Here is a 22,698-nt window from a genome sequence, read left to right as displayed (position 1 = left end):
TTAATGCTGGTTGGTTGCACATGGTTTAAAAAAAAACTATAAAAAATCGTTATATTCCTTTAGGCTATTACGTGCTTCTTCTTTTTTTGGACTATTAATTGCTAATTAATATTGGGCTATATGTTGCCAATTGTATATAGTAATTGTATGTAAAAATATCTGTGTCAATTCCTCATAAAATATTGACATCCATTTGGGCCTAGGAGATATCAAGTAATGGGCCATAATGTGCTCCAAGCCCATTCTCCATTCTCAATGGCGCGCTGGGTAAATGTTCGTTAAACACGCGTGACTCCGTCGCTGTTCAGACGTACCGGTCACTTTCCTCCTCCATTTTCGTTAATCGAAAAGCTTCTTCATTAAGTAATCCAAAACGAATTTCAAAGAGGAAATTTCACCGTTCATCTCATAAACAATAGGTACAGCTTGATCTCCTTCGTATTTGTCTTCATTATACAATCCGATGGACGATTCTTACACCAATTTCCCGACGAGTCACCTTGTTGGCTCAGTACCGGTACGTACTTTTCACTTCCCACTTGTTTTTGCCGGTAGCTTTTGTTTTTGTCTGTGGATTTTTCCAAATCGTTGAGATACTCACTACATTGGCGATTTTAGTTAGCTAATTAGTTTCCTTTAGGTTTATAGACCGGTTAGGGTTAAGACAAATTAGTATGGATATTGGAATCAATTGGTTTTGGATAGAGTGGAATTGGTATTTGATTGTGTTTGGAAATGTATGATTTGTTGGGATTTTTCACTACATAGGGATTTTAGCTACGCTTTGAGGTAAATTAGCTTCTTTTAGGTTTATAGAGTGGTTAGGGGTTCCTTAAAAGACAATTTTTTTTATCGATATTGGATTTAATTGGAATTGAATAGAGTGGAATTGACATTTGATTGTGTGTGAAAATGTATAATTTGTTGAGATTTTTCACTATATTGGGATTTTAGTTACTTTTTGAGGTAAATTTGCTTCCTTTAGGTTTATAGAGTGGTTAGGGTTCCTTAAAAAGGCAAATTATTATCGACATTGGAATTAATTGGATTTGTATAGAGTGGAATTGCTATTTGATTGTGTGTGGAAATGCACAATTTGTTGAGATTTTTCACTACATTCAGATTTAGTTACTCTTTGAGGTAAATTAGATTCCTTTAAGTATATAGAATGGTTAGGGTTCCTTAAAAGACAAATTATTATCGATATTGGGGTTAATTGGATTCGAATAAGTGGAATTGGTAATGATGAGGATTCAATGTAGTAGAAACCCAACTAGTTTGGAGTGAGGCATAGATGATCTGATTGATTGTTTTCCCTAATGGAGTGATTGTGAGTGGAAATTTATGATTTATTGAGATTTTCTCTACATTGAGACTTTAGTTATTCATTGTGTTAAATTAGTTCCTTTAAAGAACAATTAATGTTCCTTAAAAGACAAATTATTATCAATGTTGGGATTAAATGGATTAAAATAAAGTGGAATTGGTATTGAGGATTCAATGTACCAGAAATTAGCTAGTTTGTTGTGAGGCGTAGTTGATTGATTGATTCTTGTGGTTAATTTGTTTCCTTTTGTGTTAGAGAGATTTTTCCATTTGAAGAGTGAAATTTTGCTATATCCACACCGTTGATCACCAACTAGTTCGTGATTGAGGCTTGTTTATTGATTGGTTGTTGTGATTATTTGTTTCTTTGTAAAAGTATGTTCGACTGCGAACTAAGGGAGAAACAACAACAACGACATACCCAGTGTAGTCCCACTCAGTGGGGTCTGGGGAGGGTAAAATGTATGCGGATCTTACCTCTACCTCAGAGGTGAGAGAAAGGGGTTGTTTCTGATAGACCCTCGAGACTAAGGGGAAAAAAACAAAAAAAACATTTGGGAAACTGATTATTAGTTCGTACTGAAAATTTCTAACTACATTGGGATTTTTGTGATTGGTTATGATAAATTTGTTTCTTTCTATTGTGTGACACTACTAATAATTGGAAAATATAGGAAATAAGCATAAGATGGGTATATTTTAACACATTTGAGCTAGCTGCACTTGAACATGGTAGTTGATTCCGGATAGAGTATTTTTTGAATCCTCATAGTTTGGATGCACCTTGTAAGGAGACTGATGGAACGATATAGGGATATGAAGAGACACTTATACATAATGTTCATTGACCTCGAAAAGAAGTAGAATAAAGTTTCTAGGAAGGCTTCTAGGGAGATGTTTGGATTCTAAAGGTGTTCATGTGTCTTATATTAGTCCTATTAAGGACATGTATGATGAAGCCAAGACCTGGGTAAGAGCAGTGGCAGCGGGAGGTGATTTAAAACATTTCCCGGTCATGATGGGGTCGCATCAAAGATCAACCCTTAGCCCCTTTCTATTTGCCTTAGTTATAGATGAATTGACACGACATATTGTAGGGGAGGTGTCATGTTGTATGTTATTCACAAATGACATAATATCGATCGATGAGACGCGTAGTAGAGTTAACAATAGGCTAGAGGCTTGGAGACAGGTCTTAGAATCAAAGGGTTTCATGTTAAGTAGGGCTAAATCAAAGTACCTGAGTGCAAGTTTAGTGACACAATGCATGAATCGTAAGTGGAAGTGAAGATCGATACACAATTCATACCGAAGAGAGCAAGTTTCAAGTATCTTGACTCTATTATTCAAGGAAACATAGAGATTGACAAGGATGTCACACACCGTATTGGAGTAAGGTAGGTGAAATGGAGGCTCTTGTCTAGGGTACTATATGATAAGAATGTGTCACCAATGCTTAAAGGTATGTTTTATAGAGTGGGGGGACGTAGACTCTCGTTTGAGGCTGAGTGATGGCTAGTAAAAAACGCACACGTTCAGAACATGAAGGTAGTGGAAATAAGGATGCGTAGATGGATGTGTGGGCATACTAGGAGAGATAAGAATAGGAACAAAGTTAATACATGACAAGGTGAGAATGGTCTTTGAGACAAACAAGATGAGGGAAGTGAAGTTGAGATGGTTCGGGCATGTGAAGAGGAAGTGCGCGGATGTCCAGTAAGGAGTTGTGAGAGATCGGCTATAAGAGGTTTTAAAAGAGATAGAGATAGGTCAAAGAAGAATTGGGTAGAGGTGATTAGACAAGACATGACACATTTTCAGCTTACTGATGACACGACTTTATATATGAAAATATGGAGGTCGAGGATTAGGGTAGAAGGGTAGTAAGTAAGCGAGTGTTGTCATACTTTTATGTGGGAGAGACCAGTGTTATTGAAGGCGAAAAGCGCAAAAAAGCTCTAAGGTCCATGGGGGCTTGAAGCGCAAAGCGCAAATAAAGCGTGGGCTTTAATGAAAAAAGGTGCAAAGGGAGAAAAAAATACAAATATATATGTTTAGTCCAAGACTAATAATTATAAACATGAATGACAAATATATGACCAATGAAATCAATTTTTTTTAATTATAAAGTGAAATATCAATTGTTTAGTGTCAATTCTTCATAAGAGGTTCATTGGCAAGGAAAAGTTTGTCTTAGAACCTTGATGACGACACTGAAGCGCACATAAGGCGAGGCGAAGCGCTCAACACGTTTTGAGCCTTGCTTCAGGGCTTAAGCGTGCTTAAAGTGCGCCTTTGATAACACTGGGAAAAACAGGGGGGTCAATCTCCTTATCCTGTATTAGTTAGTATTCATGTAGCATCTTATTATATAAATTTCACTACTATCTGTTGCATCATTTGCTCGGTATATCTTGCTATTTTGCTGCCATTATTTTCCTTTCAATCCTGGTTTAGTTACACTTCTTTTGACTGAGGGTCTATCGGAAACAACCTCCCTACCCCAAAAAGGTAGGGGTATAGTCTACGTACATCCTACCTAGACCCCACTTGTGGGATCACACCGGGTCTATTGTTGTTCACAGTTAGGATGCAAAGTTGCTCAAATTGTAAAGACATCATAAAAGAGCCTTTTTGAAATGAAGACTACTATTTTTTTTTGTTGAAATGATAAATAAAGGATTTTGGATTAATAACTTTTTCTTAATAAAACTACAATAGAATGCATTTTATTTGACAACTAATTTGAAGGATCTGACTTCCTTGAAATATTATGTTTTAGTGATACAACAATACTCAGGAATTAATTCTTTCCGGGAATCTAAAGTTTAAACCCAAAAGTCTTATCTAGAGTCAGTTTTGATTGTTTATTAAGTAATTTCAACTATACCTTTAACTGACTCTAGTATTTGCTTAGGACACTTCTTTTACATTATAGTTGTTATATATTGTACAGGCAGTTGTCACTGAAGAAAAGAACAGCTATAAACCACAAGGTACCCTCCTGTAATAGGAATTTGTTACAACTCTTTTGATTGCTCTCTTGAAGAACAAACTTATGCTAATCTATTAATGCTGTTAGCAGCCCCTACAGCAAATTCTCCAATACTTCCTCCAAATAATGGTTCAAATGCAGGAAGAGGGTATCAAACTCTTGAAGGTGGTATGTCTTTCAAGATACTTGTATTTCCTTCTTCCTGATATATGGCATAATTTCTTTTACTGAATACTGAGAAAGTTGGTGGGACTTGCATGTCATTTTGATGGTGGATGATGATTGCATTAAACTTTTTTATTGGATGTCCCTGGAGGAATGAAGAATACATTGAACTTCTTGTTTGAAAAATGCAAATTGAATTATTCAATAAGAAAATATCATTTATGAGTTTGAAGTTCAATTTGTTTTAATGAATTTGATTTTGAGACCTGTGGAGGACTTGTAGAGTTAGTATGACTTGAAAACAAATTAGTAAATATCTACTGTTGAGACTTGTGGAGGACTTGTAGAGTTAGTATGACTTGAATTTTTTTTAGCAAATATATTATTTGTTGAAAAATGTATATAGAACTCCTTCAATGCAAAACATTGTTTCTGAGTTATAAGTTCCATTTCTATTAATGGATTGATTCTGAGACTTGTGGATCGTTTTAGGTTATTATATGAAATTGTGCCAAACACCATGAATCATGAAAAGAGAGAATGGTACATAAGATAGGACTAATGGGTTCTGATTGAAGTTATATAGCAGACCAGGAAATAACTGCCACTGGTGGTAAGCCCTAGGTGATTGCTACAGTATCGGTTTTATCTTCTATTTCTTGGACAATCACATAAGTCCATTATGTGTTTAGGTCTTGCAATTTGTATATGTATTTTCAAATGTGCAGATAACTTTCTACAAAACCTAATTTTTCCTCCTTATTTTTGTGAATGTAAATATTGAATTGAAATCAGAAAACTCAAGCAGATCTCTAGCTGGGTATTACAATATAGCAGAGGTGGCTTCTTTCTTAAACAACCTAAATGAACTGAAAGACTTTGAGTGTCTGTAAAAGCATGGTAACATGAATTTATTACTACCTTGACTAACATGTCTCCAAAAGAAAACAAACCCTTAAATAACCATTCATCACATGAATTTGTTTCTTTCTTGTTTATGGTTCCACAGAAGCTAATTTAGAAACAATATCACTTACCTGTATATATAAGGCTCCATACTGAGGATCTACGAGGCCATTCCACATTTGGACAAAAGGGGAAAACCTTAAAGGATGGAGCTACGATTGAAATTTTTTCTGAGACATGACCATATAGTGATAGTGATGGGATCTATTTAGGTAATATTTAGTAGACCACAGAGAGGAATCCATTGTTAACATCACACTGTTTAAGGAAAGGGATTGCTGCAATTTAGGTTCAGGTAATTGAAGTCTGAAATAAAGAAAGAGGCTGTTTGTGCAGCTTACTTCTGCATATCTGCATGAACGATTGACATTGATCTTTTCCTTTCTTACTTGCTTCCTTTTCCTTTTCATGCTATTGTCCCTCTTGGGCTTCCTTTCTTCCATATGGCATTCACCAACCTTGACTTGTTAAACCTACCTTCTTGTAATGACTGCTAGGCATCTATGATGCTTTAAGGTGTGCATATGATTGCTATGTAATCCAAATTCATACAGCACATCAGAAGTAATAGACGTGCAGCTTCCATTAGTTCAAGTAACACCTACCTATTTTATGCAGAAGGAGATGGGCAGCAATCAACAAACAAGTGGAATGGAGTATTTAGTGTGTCATCTTATACAGAATATTTTAATGTGGATACAGACCTTGTCTTGAACAGATTGATGAGTTCATTGAATCCTACTACTGGAGATTTCTTCAGCAAAATTGATGCTAATCCTGACCTGTAAGTCCTACATATATAACTGTAGAAACATGGTGAGAAAGCAACTAAGTTTTGTCAGTTGCTAATGTATAGATTATTTAACTAGGTTTGAGGTAATATGAGCTAATTCGAACAACAGGACAGAAGTTTCCATATTCCATATATACATACACTTATGCATCTATATGTATTTTGTTCTTAACTCTTATTTCAGTGCTCGTTCTTCGTTCTCTTTTATCTGTTAACGTTGGCCAGTTTATGTTCTTGAAGCTTATAATCCTTTATAAAAATTGAAAAAAGATGCAAAAAAAAAACTTCTGTTTCGGTAGTGAAACTCAAGCTTGCTAAGGACCTTTGTGGTGAAAAGAAGTGAAGTCTTTGTAATAAGATTCTCAACACATACTTATTAGAAAATGGGATGCTGATCACATGTATATTTCTCATGAGGTGAAGTTTCAAGGGGAAACCTTGTCCATATTCTTGCTGTTTGATTGTGTATAGTATTTCCTCATTCTAGGATAATGATTAATTCTGCATGTTGGTGTCCTATGTTGTATCTTGCAGTTCTGATGTACAAATTTTTAATTCTTCTATGAGGGAATTTGATATACTAGTTTTTGTCTTTTGAGACATAAAACCATTACGTTATTGATGTATCAAGCCAAAATAATCTTTGCTTCAGTTCTGGAGCCTCTCAAGCTGCTGGTAAAGCAATTCTCTTAGATATGATGTTGTACAGTAGCAATTCAATAGCGTGTCCTTTTTCTCTTTTTCTGTTTAATATCTTGCATCTCCTTGTAATGTGGGATTAGTGTGCTTTCCTTGACTTATGTGAGTTTTTAAATTTCTCCACCTAATATTGTTCTTCTTTCTCCTGTTCTTGCATATTTCAGCTATGGGCTTATCTGGATATCTACTACTTTAGTATTTGTCCTTTCTTCCATTGGGAACTGTGCCACATACCTGATGCAGAGCGATAGGAATAGTTCTTGGAACTTTGATGTCAATTATGTGAATGTGGCAGCCTGCTCAGTATATGGTTATGCATTGCTAGTGCCGTTGGGGTTCTACTTCTTGATTCGGTATATGGGTATAAGTGCTAGCCTGATACGCTTCTGGTGCTTGTGGGGATATTCACTCTTTGTTTTAGTTCTGAGCTCCGTAAGTATATAATTTTTCTCTGGATAACTCAGACCCTTATTAATCTTATTGCTGACATAATAATAAGGGAGAATTACTGGTTTTCTTTCACTTCAATATAAAAATTAAAAATTTTGGCAACATGTATTCACTAAGATCCTATTATGTCTTCTCCATTTTTCAGTTTCTGTTGATCATCCCCGTTGAGTTCCTTAGGTGGACCATCACAATTGCTGCTGCCACAACATCAGCTAGTTTCGTTGCTTTAAACCTCAGAACATATGTACAGTCAGATGATCTTATGATTATACTGGTTGCTTCTTTTGCCCTGCAAGCAGCTTTGACAATCTTCATCAAGATGTGGTTCTTCTCTTAAAAGTTTCGCGTTACTCTGCCTGTTGTATGCTCAACTTGCAGTTTCAAAAGTGTAGTTCGAGTTTTGTTTTCTTCCCTTTTCTGGTGTGTTTGGTGTACCATTTAATCAGTGGTTTGCATAGTTGTGTGAAGCAAAGAGTGGACAGTACAAACAGTGGAAACTTGTAGAGAAGTCATGTTGCATTATGTTTTTTTGGTCTATAGGTATATGATTATGTTTTTCATGAATGAAGGTTATAGTAAAATTGTCCTTTTCCCACATGCTTTGAAGTGGAGTTTTTTTTTTTGGGGGGGGGTGGGGTGGGGGGTGGGTTTCCTACTGTTTTTGCATAAATATCTAAATATTAGTGTGAATGTTGTTAAATAATTAGATTTTAGAATCGATTTATTCTCGTATTACAATTGTTAATATATGTTTTATTTTACAGAAAAATATTTTTAGATACATAGCCCATAGTCATTTAGAACTGGTATACTAATCGACATCGTTATATAACTAATGCCGCGTTCAAAACAGTCGCATTGCCATGTATTATTGAATTTCGTTGTCAAAAAATTATACTTTATATTATTTCGTTCCTTAAAAAATTATATTTCAATGGGGAATAAAATATAAATGAGAACAAATATTCTCTGTGTTGAAAATAAAAGAGTATCAGTCGGAGCAGTCATACTCAAGTTGTTCTTGAAGACCTTGCGAACATATCCCTTTGTTACTCCATTTTTTTTTTCTTTTGTGGATTCGAACTGTACTAGTAATCAATATCCATAAAAAAATCAACATCAATTTGATCGGATCTAGGGTTCTAGTTTTGTAAAGGAGTGTGTATGTGATTTTGTGGTAAATGAACAAGCAGTTGTAGAGAGAGAGAGGATGAAGGAGTTGTTTGGGGGTCCAGGGAAAGTGAGTGGGTTGGTATTGAGAATGGGTCAGTGTTTATTTGCTGCTGCTTCTATGGTTGTAATGGCTTCTTCTCATGGTTTCGCCACTTGTACTGCTTTCTGGTATTATCTCCCTCTCTTTCTCTTACTATTTGGATAAAATGAACTGATTTCTGATGGGTTTATTGGAGGGGCGGAGATAGGTAGGAAGGACTAAGGAGGTTCATCCTCAGAAAATTACACTGTTTATATATGATTAAATTGTTTTTTTTTTAAATATATGTATAGTTTTCGGCTTCATCGTATATTTACTTGTTTCAAATAGCGAAAATCCTAGCTCCGACACTACCCTCTCCAGACTGCAGTTTTGGGAATACACTGGGTATGTTGTTGTTGTTGATGATAAAAGGAAGTGGAATAGATTGAAGTGGGTGTGAAAATGCACACATAAACACATACATATATATGGGGCTATGTTTATATATTGAAGTGGGTGTGGTAATGCACACAAACACATACAAATATATGGGGCTATATTTATGGATGCTTTTTTTTTTGTTGTTGTTGGGAGTTTTAGTGTTTAATTTGTGAAAGTGATGTTTACAGTTCCAGTTTTTGTGCTGCATTAAACATTTTGTTATTGGTTACCTTTCTTTGGATGGGTGAAGGGGGCTCTTGTTAGTTAGTTTCATCAGACATAGCAAAGCGTCATTCAATCAATCTGAGCTAAAGATTACATTACTTTGGTAAACGTTGGTGCTAATGCCAAATTTTGGTAGTTTGTAGATTTAGGGTGTAGTTGGTATGAAGGAAATGTTTTCCTAGGAAAAAAGAATTCTTGATAAGTGGCATTCTTACTTATTTTCTAGTGTTTGTTAAGTAAATAGAAAATATTGTACCAAGAGCTTGGTGGGGTAGTGGGAGATGAAGGGTTTGGGTGAGTTCAGGGTGTTGTAAGGTGGGGGAGGAGGAGAGGGGGTGGGGGTGGAGATAATAAGCAAATGCCACTTCTGGAACTTATTTTCTCTGATTCCACCAGGAAATCATTTTCCTAATTTTTGAGGAACTTGTTTTCCTAGAGAAAAAATATTTTCCAAGACATTTGATCAATCAAAAATGGGGAAGTTGATAAACATTTCTGGAAAATGTTCTCCTCCTTATCAAACACACCCTTATTGGAAAAATTATAATCCATAGGCTATTATAGCATGAGAGAACATGCCTTATCTATCCGCAGTTGCTGAACTTTTCCTCTGTAATCGTTCAACGTATTCATATCCTCCTTTCAGTTTTCTCTCCATAAAAGCAAAGTTGTGTCCCTTTGAATGCTGAAGGTTTCAGTCTTTGGCTTCAAGTCATAATTTGCTCTCCAAATATTGGAAAAACGCACTTGTTTTCAATCTTGGACTCTGACTACATGAGAGCCTGATATCATGGATTAAATGCATTTATATTCCTTAGCGATGGTAGCCTTCAGTAATCAGTCTCGCAGGATTTTCCATCTATCGGACCAAATTAATTATTAGCTACAATTCAATAGTAGGTTAACTTGCCTCACCTTTGAGAATCTGTAATAGTGCTCGTTGTACTTTAAAGAGTGATTTGAATTGTTGTTATTGAACACTTAGGAAATCCATTATAGGCTAAGATTTCTGACTAGTTGCTTCTGAAAGTATTAGTCTGTTGTCCATTAGTATTTTCCAGTATGTTTAGCAACTTTCCTATTGTTTCTTTCTTTTTACTATCTTTTGGTTCTGTTCTCATATCAATTTTCTTTTCAAATCATGACTTTCTAGCTGAACGCTCTTTCTTAGCAGTAAAGTTGCTTTGCCTTTGACAATTTGCTAAGTGAAATGCATTCAGTTTCATGTAGTAACTTCTGTCTCCTATGTTGTTCGATAAGATTATAGTTGTGCTCATGCTCTAACTACATGATTTTCTTGGTTCAGTTATTTAATTGCAGCAATGGGGCTGCAAGTAATATGGAGCTTCTCACTTGCCTGCTTGGATATTCATGCCTTAAGATTGAAAAGAGATCTAAGGAATTACGTCTTTTTGAGCTTGCTTGTAATCGGTGATTGGGTAATCTTCTCCTTTCTATTTTCTATTTTATGCATAGATGCTTATCAGTGGGTAATCTTTTAGCATTCACGCCAATTAGGTGAGAAGTGTTGTATATATATTCCTTTTCTAGTTTATCAGTATAAGAACTTACTTTGAAATACATCAACATTCCCGCTCAAAGGAAAAGAAAAAATTATGTGTGTGCGCGGTGGTGATACATGCAAGTGTTATAACCTAAAGATGACTTTATGTGTCTGAGTTTAGAAAACTTTCCAAGTATAATGGGAATTAATTGATGAAAGCTCCTAAATTCAAAGACGGAATCATCTTTTCCAATTATAAGGAGGCTGTAAGCTAGTTAGCAGTGTCAGCAGCTGTTTTAGCACACAACAACTGAATAGCAACTCCTAAGACAAGCTTAGTAAAGCAGGATCAGGATTACATGAAATATACCATCATTAGGGAGACCAGAGTAAATTTTTGGATACTAAGTTTTAGCACTTGACCTGATACAAGTAGTAGAAACTAGCAAACCAGTCTATATAGGTTATATATGAAATGTGATAATGTCTTTTCTCTCTTCAATATGTTTATTTATATCTTTAGTATGTAGTACTATTATTCCCTTTTGCTTTAACACGTCATGTCGCACTTCTCTTAAAAAAAAAAAGCACCTCATATCGCTCATGAAGATCCAAGGTTGTATCCATTCCATCGAGCTTGTTGGAGTCAAAAGAGCCAACTTCATTGATTTGTTATGAGATAGAGAACAAACTTATGGTTAATGTGAGTTCCACGTACCATCACACATCATTTCTATGTTTCCCTGTCCTGAATGTGTGTCTAAATTTCTAATACCATTCGGTTTACCCATAGCACTGGAATAAGATACACTCTGAACATGTTTTCTGGATATTGTAGCTTGATTAATACATGACTAGGAATGGTTGTGGCATATCCTTTTTTGAATCATGTGTCCTTTTTTGGATTCAAAGAAATTATTAAGTTATCCTTGTTAAAATGCTTTGAACCGAGGGTCTATTGGAAACAACCTCTCCAGTCTCTACCTCACAAAGGTTGGGTTATGGGTGTAAGGTCTCGTACACCTCCACTCTCTGCAGACCCCACGTGTGTATACTGGGTATGGTGTTGTTGCCATTAATGTATGCCTTTAAAAGGTCTCATATCAGGGGAAGAAGTTATGGTTTCTGGTAACTGCATTAATAATAGACCTTTTGAGAGTGACTAGTAAAATGATGTTGCTCACTCTAGTCTTGCATATATGAGCTTCTAGGAAAGAAAATTGGTATATTCTGCTGGAACAATTGCTATGTTTTTGCAATATTCAATCCTAGCAGTTCAGCATTTTTAGTTGTTTGAAGTTGAATACAGTCGAACTTGCAAGATATTGGAATGCTTTCCCAATTGTTGAATCTTTGAGAGTAGATACTGGAACATTACATAAAATTAACACGGAGATGCATCATATCTAATCCAACTGCTCTATTCATTTGATCAGAATAAGCTGTGTGCTAAAGGAAAGCCAATTCTGGCTAAACCAAAATAATGCTACTTCACTCAATTATCATCCTATATTATCCTATACTCTACGCATCAGCATAGGTAGTTTTAGACAAGCCAATGCAGTGCTGATTGTTGACTTCCTGAAAGTCAAGTAAAATCTTTTTGATTAGCCAGTTTCCAAGAGGGAGAAGGTGTTATGGCAATCTTAGGCATACCACTAATCGGTTATTTAAAAAGAAGAGACTCCTCTTATGTTAAATAAGATTACTATAGTTTATCATTTTGCATGTAATTTCTGGACATGTTTTGCATTCATGTTGTAAATATTATCATGATGCAGGTGACAGCCATTTTATCACTTGCTGCTGCATGCTCATCAGCCGGCGTGGTAGTTTTGATCATTAAAGATACAAATATGTGCAAATCCACCCCTAAGCTGTCCTGCCATATGTTTCAAATTTCAGTAGCTTTGGCTTTCATCTCATGGTTCTTCCTTGCCATTTCTTCCTGCGTCATGTTTTGGCTCGCGGCCTCTTGATTAAGGTCCCTTCACCGCATGCTACCACGTATTCATATGGTGATGTGAATATTATTGACTTTGAGAACTTATGTACAGGAAGTAGTAACTATGTTTTTCCTTTAGTGGCTTGTTTTGAGGTTCATCATATCTGCCAATGAACGTCTTCTCATTAAAACCATTTTTTTTGGTTGTGTAATACCAAGTGTATGCCATGGATTCGTGAAGTAAGATGTCATTCAAGATTATCTTTCATTGCTTTTGACATGATTTTGACATCTTAATTCATAAACCAATTCACTTGCCTTGTTATTTCTAATCAATCGAAGAGTGAACACATAAATTGATTATATCTTCTTGAAAACACACACACAAACCATTATAGATGTTGCATTTTGGTGCTAGGCCCAAATGGAGAAACACTTTGTGTTCTCTACTTAGTCGTATCATATCATATGTTGTGCTTGCTTTAACCAAAAGAAAGGAACTTCAACGTGGCTTCTTTTCTAATATCTCTACCTTCATAAAGTAGGGGGTTACGGCTGTACACATCACCCTCTACCCTCTCCAGACTCCACTCATAAAAGTACACTCAGTTATGTTGTTTTCCATGAGATGCAAGGAAACTTATCTTTAAATCACCTACGAAAAAGAAACTTTTTCCTTTGATGGTACTGTTTTTTTAAAAAGAAAACAAACTTTTCTTTTTTGGTGTTTGGATAATAAGAGTCACAAAGTATTGAAATTCTCTCTCAAAACTGTAATTCCACGAGCGGAGTCTAGAGACGATAGAATGTAAATAAACCTCCACAGAAGGAAAGTTGGTTCTGATAAACCCTCAACTCAACAAAGGAGCATTTGAAGAATGATTACAAAAAAACATGGTAGCAAACAACAAGATACAAAATAAATGAAGCAATAAACAGTAACACATATTGGAGAATAAGAATATTGTAATAAGCTCCCTTATAAAGGGGCAAAGACACAAATTAAAATTAACCACAAGGTAAATATGCATAACTAAATAATACAAGAATCAAAATAAAAATTCACAAACGTTTAATCGGCCAAAGATGCAATTATCCTTTCATTAAACTTTAAAGATCGATGATATAGTGTTGGGAGGAGGAGGATTTTCTAGGCTAAGTATTGTGCACTTCAATTTTCGCGGTACTGGTGTTTGTTGCCTACAACATATCCAGTGTTATCTCACAAGTGACATTTGCCTGCATGTGAGACATTAGTGTATACATGCAAATAATATCAGCTTTGAACAGCTGCAAATAAACTTTGGCTGAAACTGTCAACTAAATGAAAAAATATGAAAAAAGTAACTCAAACTTGCCCATAAAATTTTCAAACCACCATTATATACATGCACAAACTCTAAAACATCAGAGACACAAAATTGATAAATTACAACAGTCTAACAACATCTGAACTCGAAAAGAGTACCCCCAAAAGCTATAATAGTTGCTGCTCTAACAAACAATACCAGAGTATCTTCGATACATCAGAAAATCCAGTAGCGAAGAGGATTTACACTGTATCCTAAATTGACATGACACAATAGGTAGACGATATCTTTCTTTGCATGTTGCTGCCTTGGTAGGATGACGATGACCACCTTATTCTTGCAACTAAAGAATTTGACTCCATGCTAGTATATATATGCAAGCAAACTACTATATGTACCATATGCATATATCATATCTTGAATAGAGAACCAAAGGCACCTAACCTAGCAAAACTGGTGAATTTGCATCAATAAGATGAGTAATAGTTCAAGTAGGTGATTCAGCTAGTAGAAGTGTGTGCCACCATCCACAAGCGACATTTATCGGTACATGACCATCCATTGAGACTTGGGATGGAATATTTCGATCGATCACGTCACCCAGTCCAAGCTGCACAAAGATGAATGAATTCATTTGTTCATTAGCTCATAACCACTTGTATAATGCCAAACAATTGAACTTAACAAACTAGTGAACACCTATAGCTACCTGACCATACTTGTTCCACCCCCAGCAGAATACTTTGCTATCACCTTCATAAAACAAACAGGAGAAAGGTTATGAGCTTAACAAAAAAAAGAATACTCTCTAGAATGAACAACTGTTAAGACGTTAGTTGCTATACGTCCAAAAGATAGCTAATTGAGCAGCTTATCAGAACGATACAGTAAGCTAAAAAAAAGTGACTGCATCCATTTTCTTTCCAGTTACTCACCACACCACTTCAACAATCATGTAAGCTTTATGCCATATTTACCATGTTGGTTTAAGAAAGACGATTTCTTACACCTCTACAATCACGTATTGGCTATAGGAGAAATTACTTAACTGAGTTCCCCATAGGACAATTGACTCTTCCCCTCAGATATCTCAGCTATATATTTATGGCAGTTACATATCAAATCAAGAAAGTCAACCATGATGATACTAGTGCTTAAACCCCAAGTTATTGACCATAATAAAGAAAATGAATTTTGGAGAAAAAAAGGGTATTGTGCGCCTTCAGCCAATCAAGTTGAGGACCTTGTAGTAGCCCAAGCTTGTCCAATTATAAGTTTTTACAAGTCCTTTGTTAATGTACATCAAGATTTATGCTGCCATGGGTTGACCCCCATCAAGTCTACTTTATTGATCGATGAAAGGGGTCTCCTAAAAAATACATAACGACAAACAGAGAATCTGCTACATAGATATAGGCATTTGTTAGAGGTTTCTGAAACCGTTCACCAAAATATTCCACAGCAAAAATCATTTTCCCATTATCATATTCACTAGACTAATTAGCAGGCTGTGTTACATATCCGAGTATTCTTCAATATTGGAGTTTCTTTGACCCTATACTGACACGCTCATTTGTCACCTTAATGTTCATCTGATTAGCCCCATCAATTTACTGAAGCTTCTGATGAGTCTAAACATAGTATGTCTAGCAGGAGAAAAGTTTTTGAGACGCAGATACGAGCCATACCTGTGACTACGGCAGTATGACGTGCTCCACAAGATACAACTTTCACATGCATGTTTTCCAAACTTGGAGCATCCAGGAGCCGAGGTAGTGTCTGATATAGGTAAAAAGTAAAAGTTAACTCCTAGATTGTAAAAGATCTGCAGGAGTCTTAGTATAGTGAAATAACATAGGAAAGCTACTGAAGGGCAAATGTCCTACTGTGCACTTATGTAAAGTTTATTGTGACAACCCTTACCAGAGGAAAATCCCCGGTCACTAAGAACTTTGCCAGTATTTCCAAGTAAGCAAGCCACACTTCTCCGTATGATATGTTACCCAGTTTTTGGAAGTCTCTCATATTAACAGTTGTGACAGTACTAACAGAGCTACAGGGTTGGATAGGAGGGAAAGAACAAAGGTTCAAAATTGTACCTCAGCCTGCTCGGCGCCAGTGCCTAACTGCCCAAATTGATTCCCTCCAAATGCATATACATCACCATCAGCAGAAATACATACAGTGTGCCAGAGCCCTGCAGCTACACTTTCTATCCTGATGCCAAGTAATGAAGATACACACGTGGGACTTAACTCATCATCTGTACTCCCTTGACCACACTGGAAAATGCAGTATCAATGCTTAATATACTATTTAATAAATAAAAGAATCCTATAATACATCAAAAGGGAACATATGATTATATATTGTTGTAGGGAGGTCCTACAATTACCATCAATTTACTATGCCTTCCCAAGTTCATAGCACCTTAATGAAAATTCTCAATTCGAAATCAACTTCAGACAAGAGTGGATATTCCTTCTTCTTTCTCCTGTTAGGTGATATATATACACACACATTCTTTCTTATGGAAATACATAAGTATTGTTGTGGTCAAGTTTCTAGTGTTCAAAAGATCATCGTGCTACAACATAGTGGATGCAAATTTCTTCAAGTTCAGTCCAATTGGGTTCAGAAGAAAATAATGCCATGAGATATGTTACTTTACTTTATACACATACGATGGATGTACACAACACATATGATGGATGTATGCATACGCGCGTGCACGCAAAGAAAAAAATGTGGTTATTGTTTCATCAAGAATATAGCTTATTTTAAACAACTCCAGTGCTTAAATCCACTGTGCAATAGACTGATCCCAAGAAACTCACCTGTCCATACAATCCCCAACCAAAAGTTAACAGTGCTCCAGCATCTACCTTGAAATTCAGCAGCAACAAATTATAAGTAGAAATTATTGTAGAAGTAAATTATAGGACTGCAAGAGGGAAACTGTATATGATAATGTACCAATAGAGAACACATAGAAAGAGACAAAACATCAGTCATATGAAGAATGCACATGTATAGTCAACATGAAGTAGGCACGTTGATTACTGATAATTAATGTTCATTGTAATAAGCAAGTGCTGAAATGTTAGTATAACCAACTGACCAAATATCCTAATAATCTTCCCAAAAACTAGAAAACGAACCTGTAATTACTGCACTGTGTCGGCCCCCACAGGCAATTCTCTTGATGTAATTCCCAGGAACTCTGAGGCCTTGTCCCTCTGACCCCTGACATCCATGAGAAAGGCCCATAGCTCTGTCTTTCCGCAAAGAAGAAGAATCAATGCATGGCACAGGATGTGGGGAGGACACCATTCGAATCCTGGAGCCTAGGCCAAGCTGTCCTTCCCCCCCATAGCCCCAACCCCACACTTGTCCTATATCTACAAAAAAGAAAAATGTTATTCTTCTTTGGAAAATCTTTGGCAATGTAACTGTATAATTCATAAAGGGCAATGTACACAAATGATGTTCCAGGAACGTAAAGACAATTGTATGATGCGTCGAAGGAAGTTTATCCAAGACATACAAAATTACCTGATAATGCTAGTGTATGCCGCCCACCAGCTGCTACACTGACAATCCGCAGCCCTGGATTCAGTGTGACTAAACATGGCAATGCTGAGGGACCTTCATCACCTGGGGATGAACTCTCAGCTGGTTGCTTCACTGATGATACCCGTCTACGTTTTGCACTATCCTCTCCCCCTCTAGTCTCTATACCAGCTGCTGCTCCAACCTTGGATCTCGATCCCTGGGGGTGACGGCTTACTGTGATAAAGTTAATCTTCAAAATATTATTCTGTAAAATGTAAATAGCAGATTGTGCTTCTTTGTGACAGTGAAGCCAATCCAAAAATACCTTGCTGTGCCGGAAATGAACTCTGCCCGTCGCTTACCTCCTTGTCTACGGCTTGCTCCCCAAGAAACTTTCCAGAAGGAATGCATTCCTTCCACCCCCATGTATAAACTTCTCCAGTTTCTGCATTTAAGGTTTGAGTAGAATGTCATTCCAAGGTTCCATAAACACATTGAAATGAGGGATTATGAAAACAAACAAAAAGAGAACCTATAAATTATGGTAACAAATATACAAATATTAGAGGCCAGAGCTCACTAATCAGAAAAGAAATGGACATTGAGCCAAACTTAATCCCAAAAGTTAGTTCAAGGGGTGACGATTGCCAAGACCATGTAAGGAGACAAACAACTCATTCCTCAACCAAATGTGGGACACTTAACACCCTGCAACCCCTGCCAACCAGAGTATAGATAACATAACATAACTTAATGGCCCAACATCGGGAAATAAGATAACAGGGATGGCTTTGACACTAATATCATGATAAAAAATGCACTTTATGCCTAACTTAATCCTCAAATCTAGCTGAAGAGGTGACAAAAAACCCAACCCTCAAGCAATGCGGGACACATAACATAGTCAATCATATATCTTAGTCAACTTAGCAGAATTATGATTACCCTAATCCAGTGAAGGAGGAGAACATAATGGAAGTTGAAGTAGATGTACTTTCACATTTAAAAACCCCAAGTCACAAAATACACAAGCTTCAAGTTGCTCAAAGATAAGTGGCACCACTAACATTAACATTGCTTAGGATACCTGTAACAGCAACACAATGTGCCCAACCCGCTGCGGCTTTTACTATAGAAATTTCATCAGGAAGGGGAAAAGGCTCCGGAATTTCCTTCAAAGGTAAGAAATTGCATGTAAATTTAGATGTGTCCTGTATAAGTAGTCATTAAGCTGAGTAAGCAAAGTTAGTGAATTACTCCATGTTTCCCTGATGTCACATAGCATTGTCCTAAATCATCAGTTGAACCCCATGTAATGATCTTTCCAGAATCTGATAAAGAGTAGTATAAAACAGCATAGTAGGTGCAATTTAGGTTAGTCAAGTAGCACAGATATAACAAGATGGGAAACCGTAAAGATGATTATTTTAAATCCAATTTAGGACTTAGTACTATGAAGACAAAGAAGAATTTCCAAGTTCTGCCACGAAGTAGTGCATCAGAAATTCACTGAAAACTAAAGTAAGTTCTGAGAAGTAATATCCAGTACAACCTTAGATGAAACAGTCAGTTACTCCCCATCCTAATTTATGTGGCACTCTTTGCTTCATAAGAGTTAATTTGACTAATTTTTTAACCTAAATTGGATTAGATTAACTCAATATTTTAAAAATAAAATTTTGACATTCAAAAACTATATGAAAGGTGTTCTTTATCAAAAAAAAAAAACTATTCAAAAGGTGTTGGTCAAATACATTTGAATTTTCGAGTAGTGAAAAGTGTCACATAAATTGGTGCAGAGTAAATACTATAAAATAATCCAAACCTTCTTTTCAAATAATATTCATGACTAAGCTTGTAAGCCGGTATGATCAGTTTATAAGCATTTTTTGGCTTATCTACACATTTGGTAAACATTAGAAGTGTTTATACACTAAAATATATTTTTTGATAACCATTACAAAAGACAAAATACCTAATGTAATCTCACAAGTGAGATCTGGGGAGGATAGTATGTACACTGACGTTACCCCTACCTTTTGTGGGATAGAGATATTATTTCTAATAGACCCTCTGCTCAAAAGGAAAATTTTCGACACAAGATTACAAGAAAAATGTGATAGTAAAATAGAAAGCAAATGAAACAACATATACTATCTTCTCCTTATGCTAGGGAGTTTCCACTTTATCTTTAATCAACTTTTTCACTATTTTACTCTTAATAATCTTTATAATCCCCAAAATGCTCTTTTTGAAATTAAACTCCTGACTGCCTCTGCATTTCATTTTTGTCATTTATACAATTTAATGTAAGTAATATTTTTTTATAAAAGAATTACAAGGACATTTAATAGAAAAAAAATGTATCAGCACTATTTTACCAAACACACCAAAAAATATATCAGCACTATTTTACCAAACACCATAGTTTTACTAATTAATGTGAAAAGTTACTTGTGGAAATTAGTTATACTAATTCTACTAACGAAGTCATTTTCCTCATTTCAAAAAATTTGACGAATCAAACATGAGAAAATTGAAACATATTTTCTCCATTTACTACTGTCAACATCACAACATCACAAGCACAAGTATCCATAAAATTAATCGAGGTGCTTGTAAGCTAACCCGAACACATGCTCAATTGAAAACACAAAATCAAACTAAAATTAGAAGGAATATCACCTGAAATAGCCATAGCAAATCCACAACCACCACCACATACATCCTTCCATGAGTAATTTCCTGCATTAACAATCCCCTGCTGTGGAACTCCCACAACAATCGGAGACAACAACGGCGACCTCTGCGGCATAGCTCCCGGTAAATACCCCCACATATACACTAATTTCTCCTTCTCTATTACCTCCATTTTCATACTTCCTACACCTAATTCACTTCCATTCATTCCCACAACTTCACAAAAATTGATGAAAATTCACTAACAATCTCAGATTTTTCTGCTCTGTGTTTGTTGGCGAAAATATTTGAAAGGTGACCTAAAGGTTTTTAAGAGAGAGAGAAGAAGGAGAATCAATTTCGAGCCAATGAGGATGCCACGTCGGATGCTGATGTGGCATTTAAGTACACGTGGCATGATTTTGGCCGCTAAGATGATTTTGCGCCATTTTAATTACAACCAAGAGTTGCCTCGAAGTTTCTGGAATTTCCGGCCTTACAAAACTATACCTTCCATAGACCATTTGAGTGCTTCATGGCGTGTTTCACCAATTGTTTGACACGTGTCCATGCTTTATTCGTCAATAATCATTATATTTTGCCACGTGTCAAATTACTGAGGTAGGTTCGGTTTTCAAGTTGTACCTCGTTTAGCCGTTAATTACTTAGATCCATGTATCACAGGATATTGAGATCAAAATTATGTGTAGTTTGTTTTAGATACACTGTATCAAAGTGGATTCACATGTATTTGAGATACATAACAAATCTCGCTCGTCACTCTCCTATGTATATGATATCTCAGATACATGTGAATCATACTAAATACGTACAGAATTACAGATAGTGGCGGAATTTTTTTTTGTTGCTAGTGATCTTCGAACACGCGAGCACTACTGAAACCACTAGGTTATAACAGTTTCTTGTGTTAAGTCCTAAGGATGTCTAAAATATGTTATTTAATCGTTTTGTGTATCATTTTACTTATATGTATGAATTATTATTTTTCTGATAAAGGGTGTCCAATTAGACACCTGACAACTATGTAGCTACGTCGCTGATTGCAGATACAATATATATCTAATGTGATTTACATGTATTTGAAATATTTTTTTCTCACTCGCCTCCCTCTTCATCTAACTCACCTCTCTTCCTATTTTATTTTTTATGATAACAGTCAAAGTCAAGCACCGCCCCTACCGCCAAATTACTTGATTTGCCATGGAAATTAAGGCCACGTCTAAAGCAGAATGGTTGGTGAGAAAAAAGTGGGACTGTGGATTTTAGATTTTAATAATAGATTATCTTATTTGATTCTTAATTATTATTTTTATATATATTAGGTATTTAACACTCGTTTGATACGAGGAATAAAGAATAATAAATTTTTTATTAATTTTATGATGAGCTTATCTCATGTTTAATTGAGAAAAAATCTTGGAATAACTAATTCCATTGTTTAATTATCTCGTAATTGTAATGTTATTTTTATACACATTCATGATGAAAAAACAATTTTGGAATACTTTTTGACGAATGGATAACAATTCGTGATATGTTGACTGTAAATAAAATTATTTTTGACGNGAACACGCGAGCACTACTAAAACCACTAGGTTATAACAGTTTCTTGTGTTAAGTCCTAAGGATATCTAAAATATGTTATTTAATCGTTTCGTGTATCATTTTACTTGTATGTATGAATTATTATTTTTCTGATAAAGGGTGTCCAATTAGACACCTGACAACCATGTAGCTACGTCGCTGATTGCAGATATAATATGTATCTAATGTGATTTACATGTATTTGAAATATTTGTTCTCACTCGCCTCCCTCTTCATCTCGCTCACCTCTCTTCCTATTTTATATACATACTTTCAACTAATTTGATTTATCGAATTTGTCACTCATAGCATGTTTAATCAAATTTTTAAGATATTAGTAATGTTTTATTTTAAAAAGTTGGAGAAGTTTAATCAAGTTCTCAAGAAAAATATTCTTTTCGATTTAATTTATTTGTTAAAATATTTTATTTTTTATGATAACAATCAAAGTCAAGCACCGCCCCTACCGCCAAATTACTTTATTTGCCATGGAAATTAAGGCCACGTCTAAAGCAGAATGGTTGGTGAGAAAAAAGTGGGACTGTGGATTTTAGATTTTAATAATGGATTATCTTATTTGATACTTAATTATTATTTTTATATATATTAGGTATTTAACACTCGTTTGATATGAGGAATAAGGAATAATGAATTTTTTATTAATTTTATGATGAGCTTATCTCATGTTTAATTGAGATAAAATCTTAAAATAACTAATTCCATTGTTTAATTATCTCGTAATTGTAATGTTATTTTTATCAACATTCATGATGAAAAAACAATTTTGGAATACTTTTTGACGAATGAATAACAATTCGTGATATATTGGCCGTAAATAAAATTAT

General features: G+C 35.4%; 3 protein-coding genes across 5 annotated transcripts; 2 read left to right on the top strand and 1 right to left on the bottom strand.

Moving 5' to 3' along the window:
* Positions 1-250: 250 nt before the first annotated feature.
* On the top strand, positions 251-7,952 carry LOC125869074 (uncharacterized). Of its 2 annotated transcripts, none has more exons than XM_049549638.1 (6): positions 251-517; positions 4,283-4,322; positions 4,412-4,486; positions 6,071-6,236; positions 7,109-7,376; positions 7,540-7,952. In XM_049549638.1, the coding sequence occupies exons 1-6, from the start codon at positions 464-466 to the stop codon at positions 7,729-7,731; spliced, it is 795 nt and encodes a 264-aa protein (XP_049405595.1). In that variant the 5' UTR covers positions 251-463; the 3' UTR covers positions 7,732-7,952. The 2 variants fall into 2 exon arrangements, with proteins under 2 accessions (XP_049405595.1, XP_049405594.1); XM_049549637.1 differs by having other exon boundaries at positions 4,412-4,489.
* A 472-nt stretch (positions 7,953-8,424) lies between these two features.
* Positions 8,425-12,982, top strand: LOC125869179 (CASP-like protein 5B1). Its single transcript, XM_049549741.1, has 3 exons — positions 8,425-8,735; positions 10,562-10,694; positions 12,541-12,982. The coding sequence occupies exons 1-3, from the start codon at positions 8,605-8,607 to the stop codon at positions 12,736-12,738; spliced, it is 462 nt and encodes a 153-aa protein (XP_049405698.1). The 5' UTR covers positions 8,425-8,604; the 3' UTR covers positions 12,739-12,982.
* Positions 12,983-14,070: 1,088 nt separating this feature from the next.
* LOC125869256 (ultraviolet-B receptor UVR8) lies at positions 14,071-20,520 on the bottom strand. Of its 2 annotated transcripts, none has more exons than XM_049549824.1 (11): positions 20,255-20,520; positions 18,827-18,900; positions 18,657-18,741; positions 17,895-18,014; positions 17,570-17,803; positions 17,176-17,415; positions 16,852-16,895; positions 16,114-16,296; positions 15,703-15,793; positions 14,724-14,767; positions 14,071-14,624 (listed from the first exon to the last, which is right to left on the bottom strand). In XM_049549824.1, the coding sequence occupies exons 1-11, from the start codon at positions 20,475-20,477 to the stop codon at positions 14,502-14,504; spliced, it is 1,461 nt and encodes a 486-aa protein (XP_049405781.1). In that variant the 5' UTR covers positions 20,478-20,520; the 3' UTR covers positions 14,071-14,501. The 2 variants fall into 2 exon arrangements, with proteins under 2 accessions (XP_049405781.1, XP_049405782.1); XM_049549825.1 differs by having other exon boundaries at positions 17,570-17,786; positions 17,932-18,014; positions 20,255-20,492.
* Between the last annotated feature and the right edge of the window lie 2,178 nt (positions 20,521-22,698).

This window comes from Solanum stenotomum, chromosome 6 (genome assembly GCF_019186545.1).
Source record: "Solanum stenotomum isolate F172 chromosome 6, ASM1918654v1, whole genome shotgun sequence".
NCBI classification, from domain to species: Eukaryota; Viridiplantae; Streptophyta; class Magnoliopsida; order Solanales; family Solanaceae; genus Solanum; species Solanum stenotomum.
Note: the sequence above shows the minus strand (reverse complement) of the source record. Positions and strands in the feature narration are given on the sequence as shown.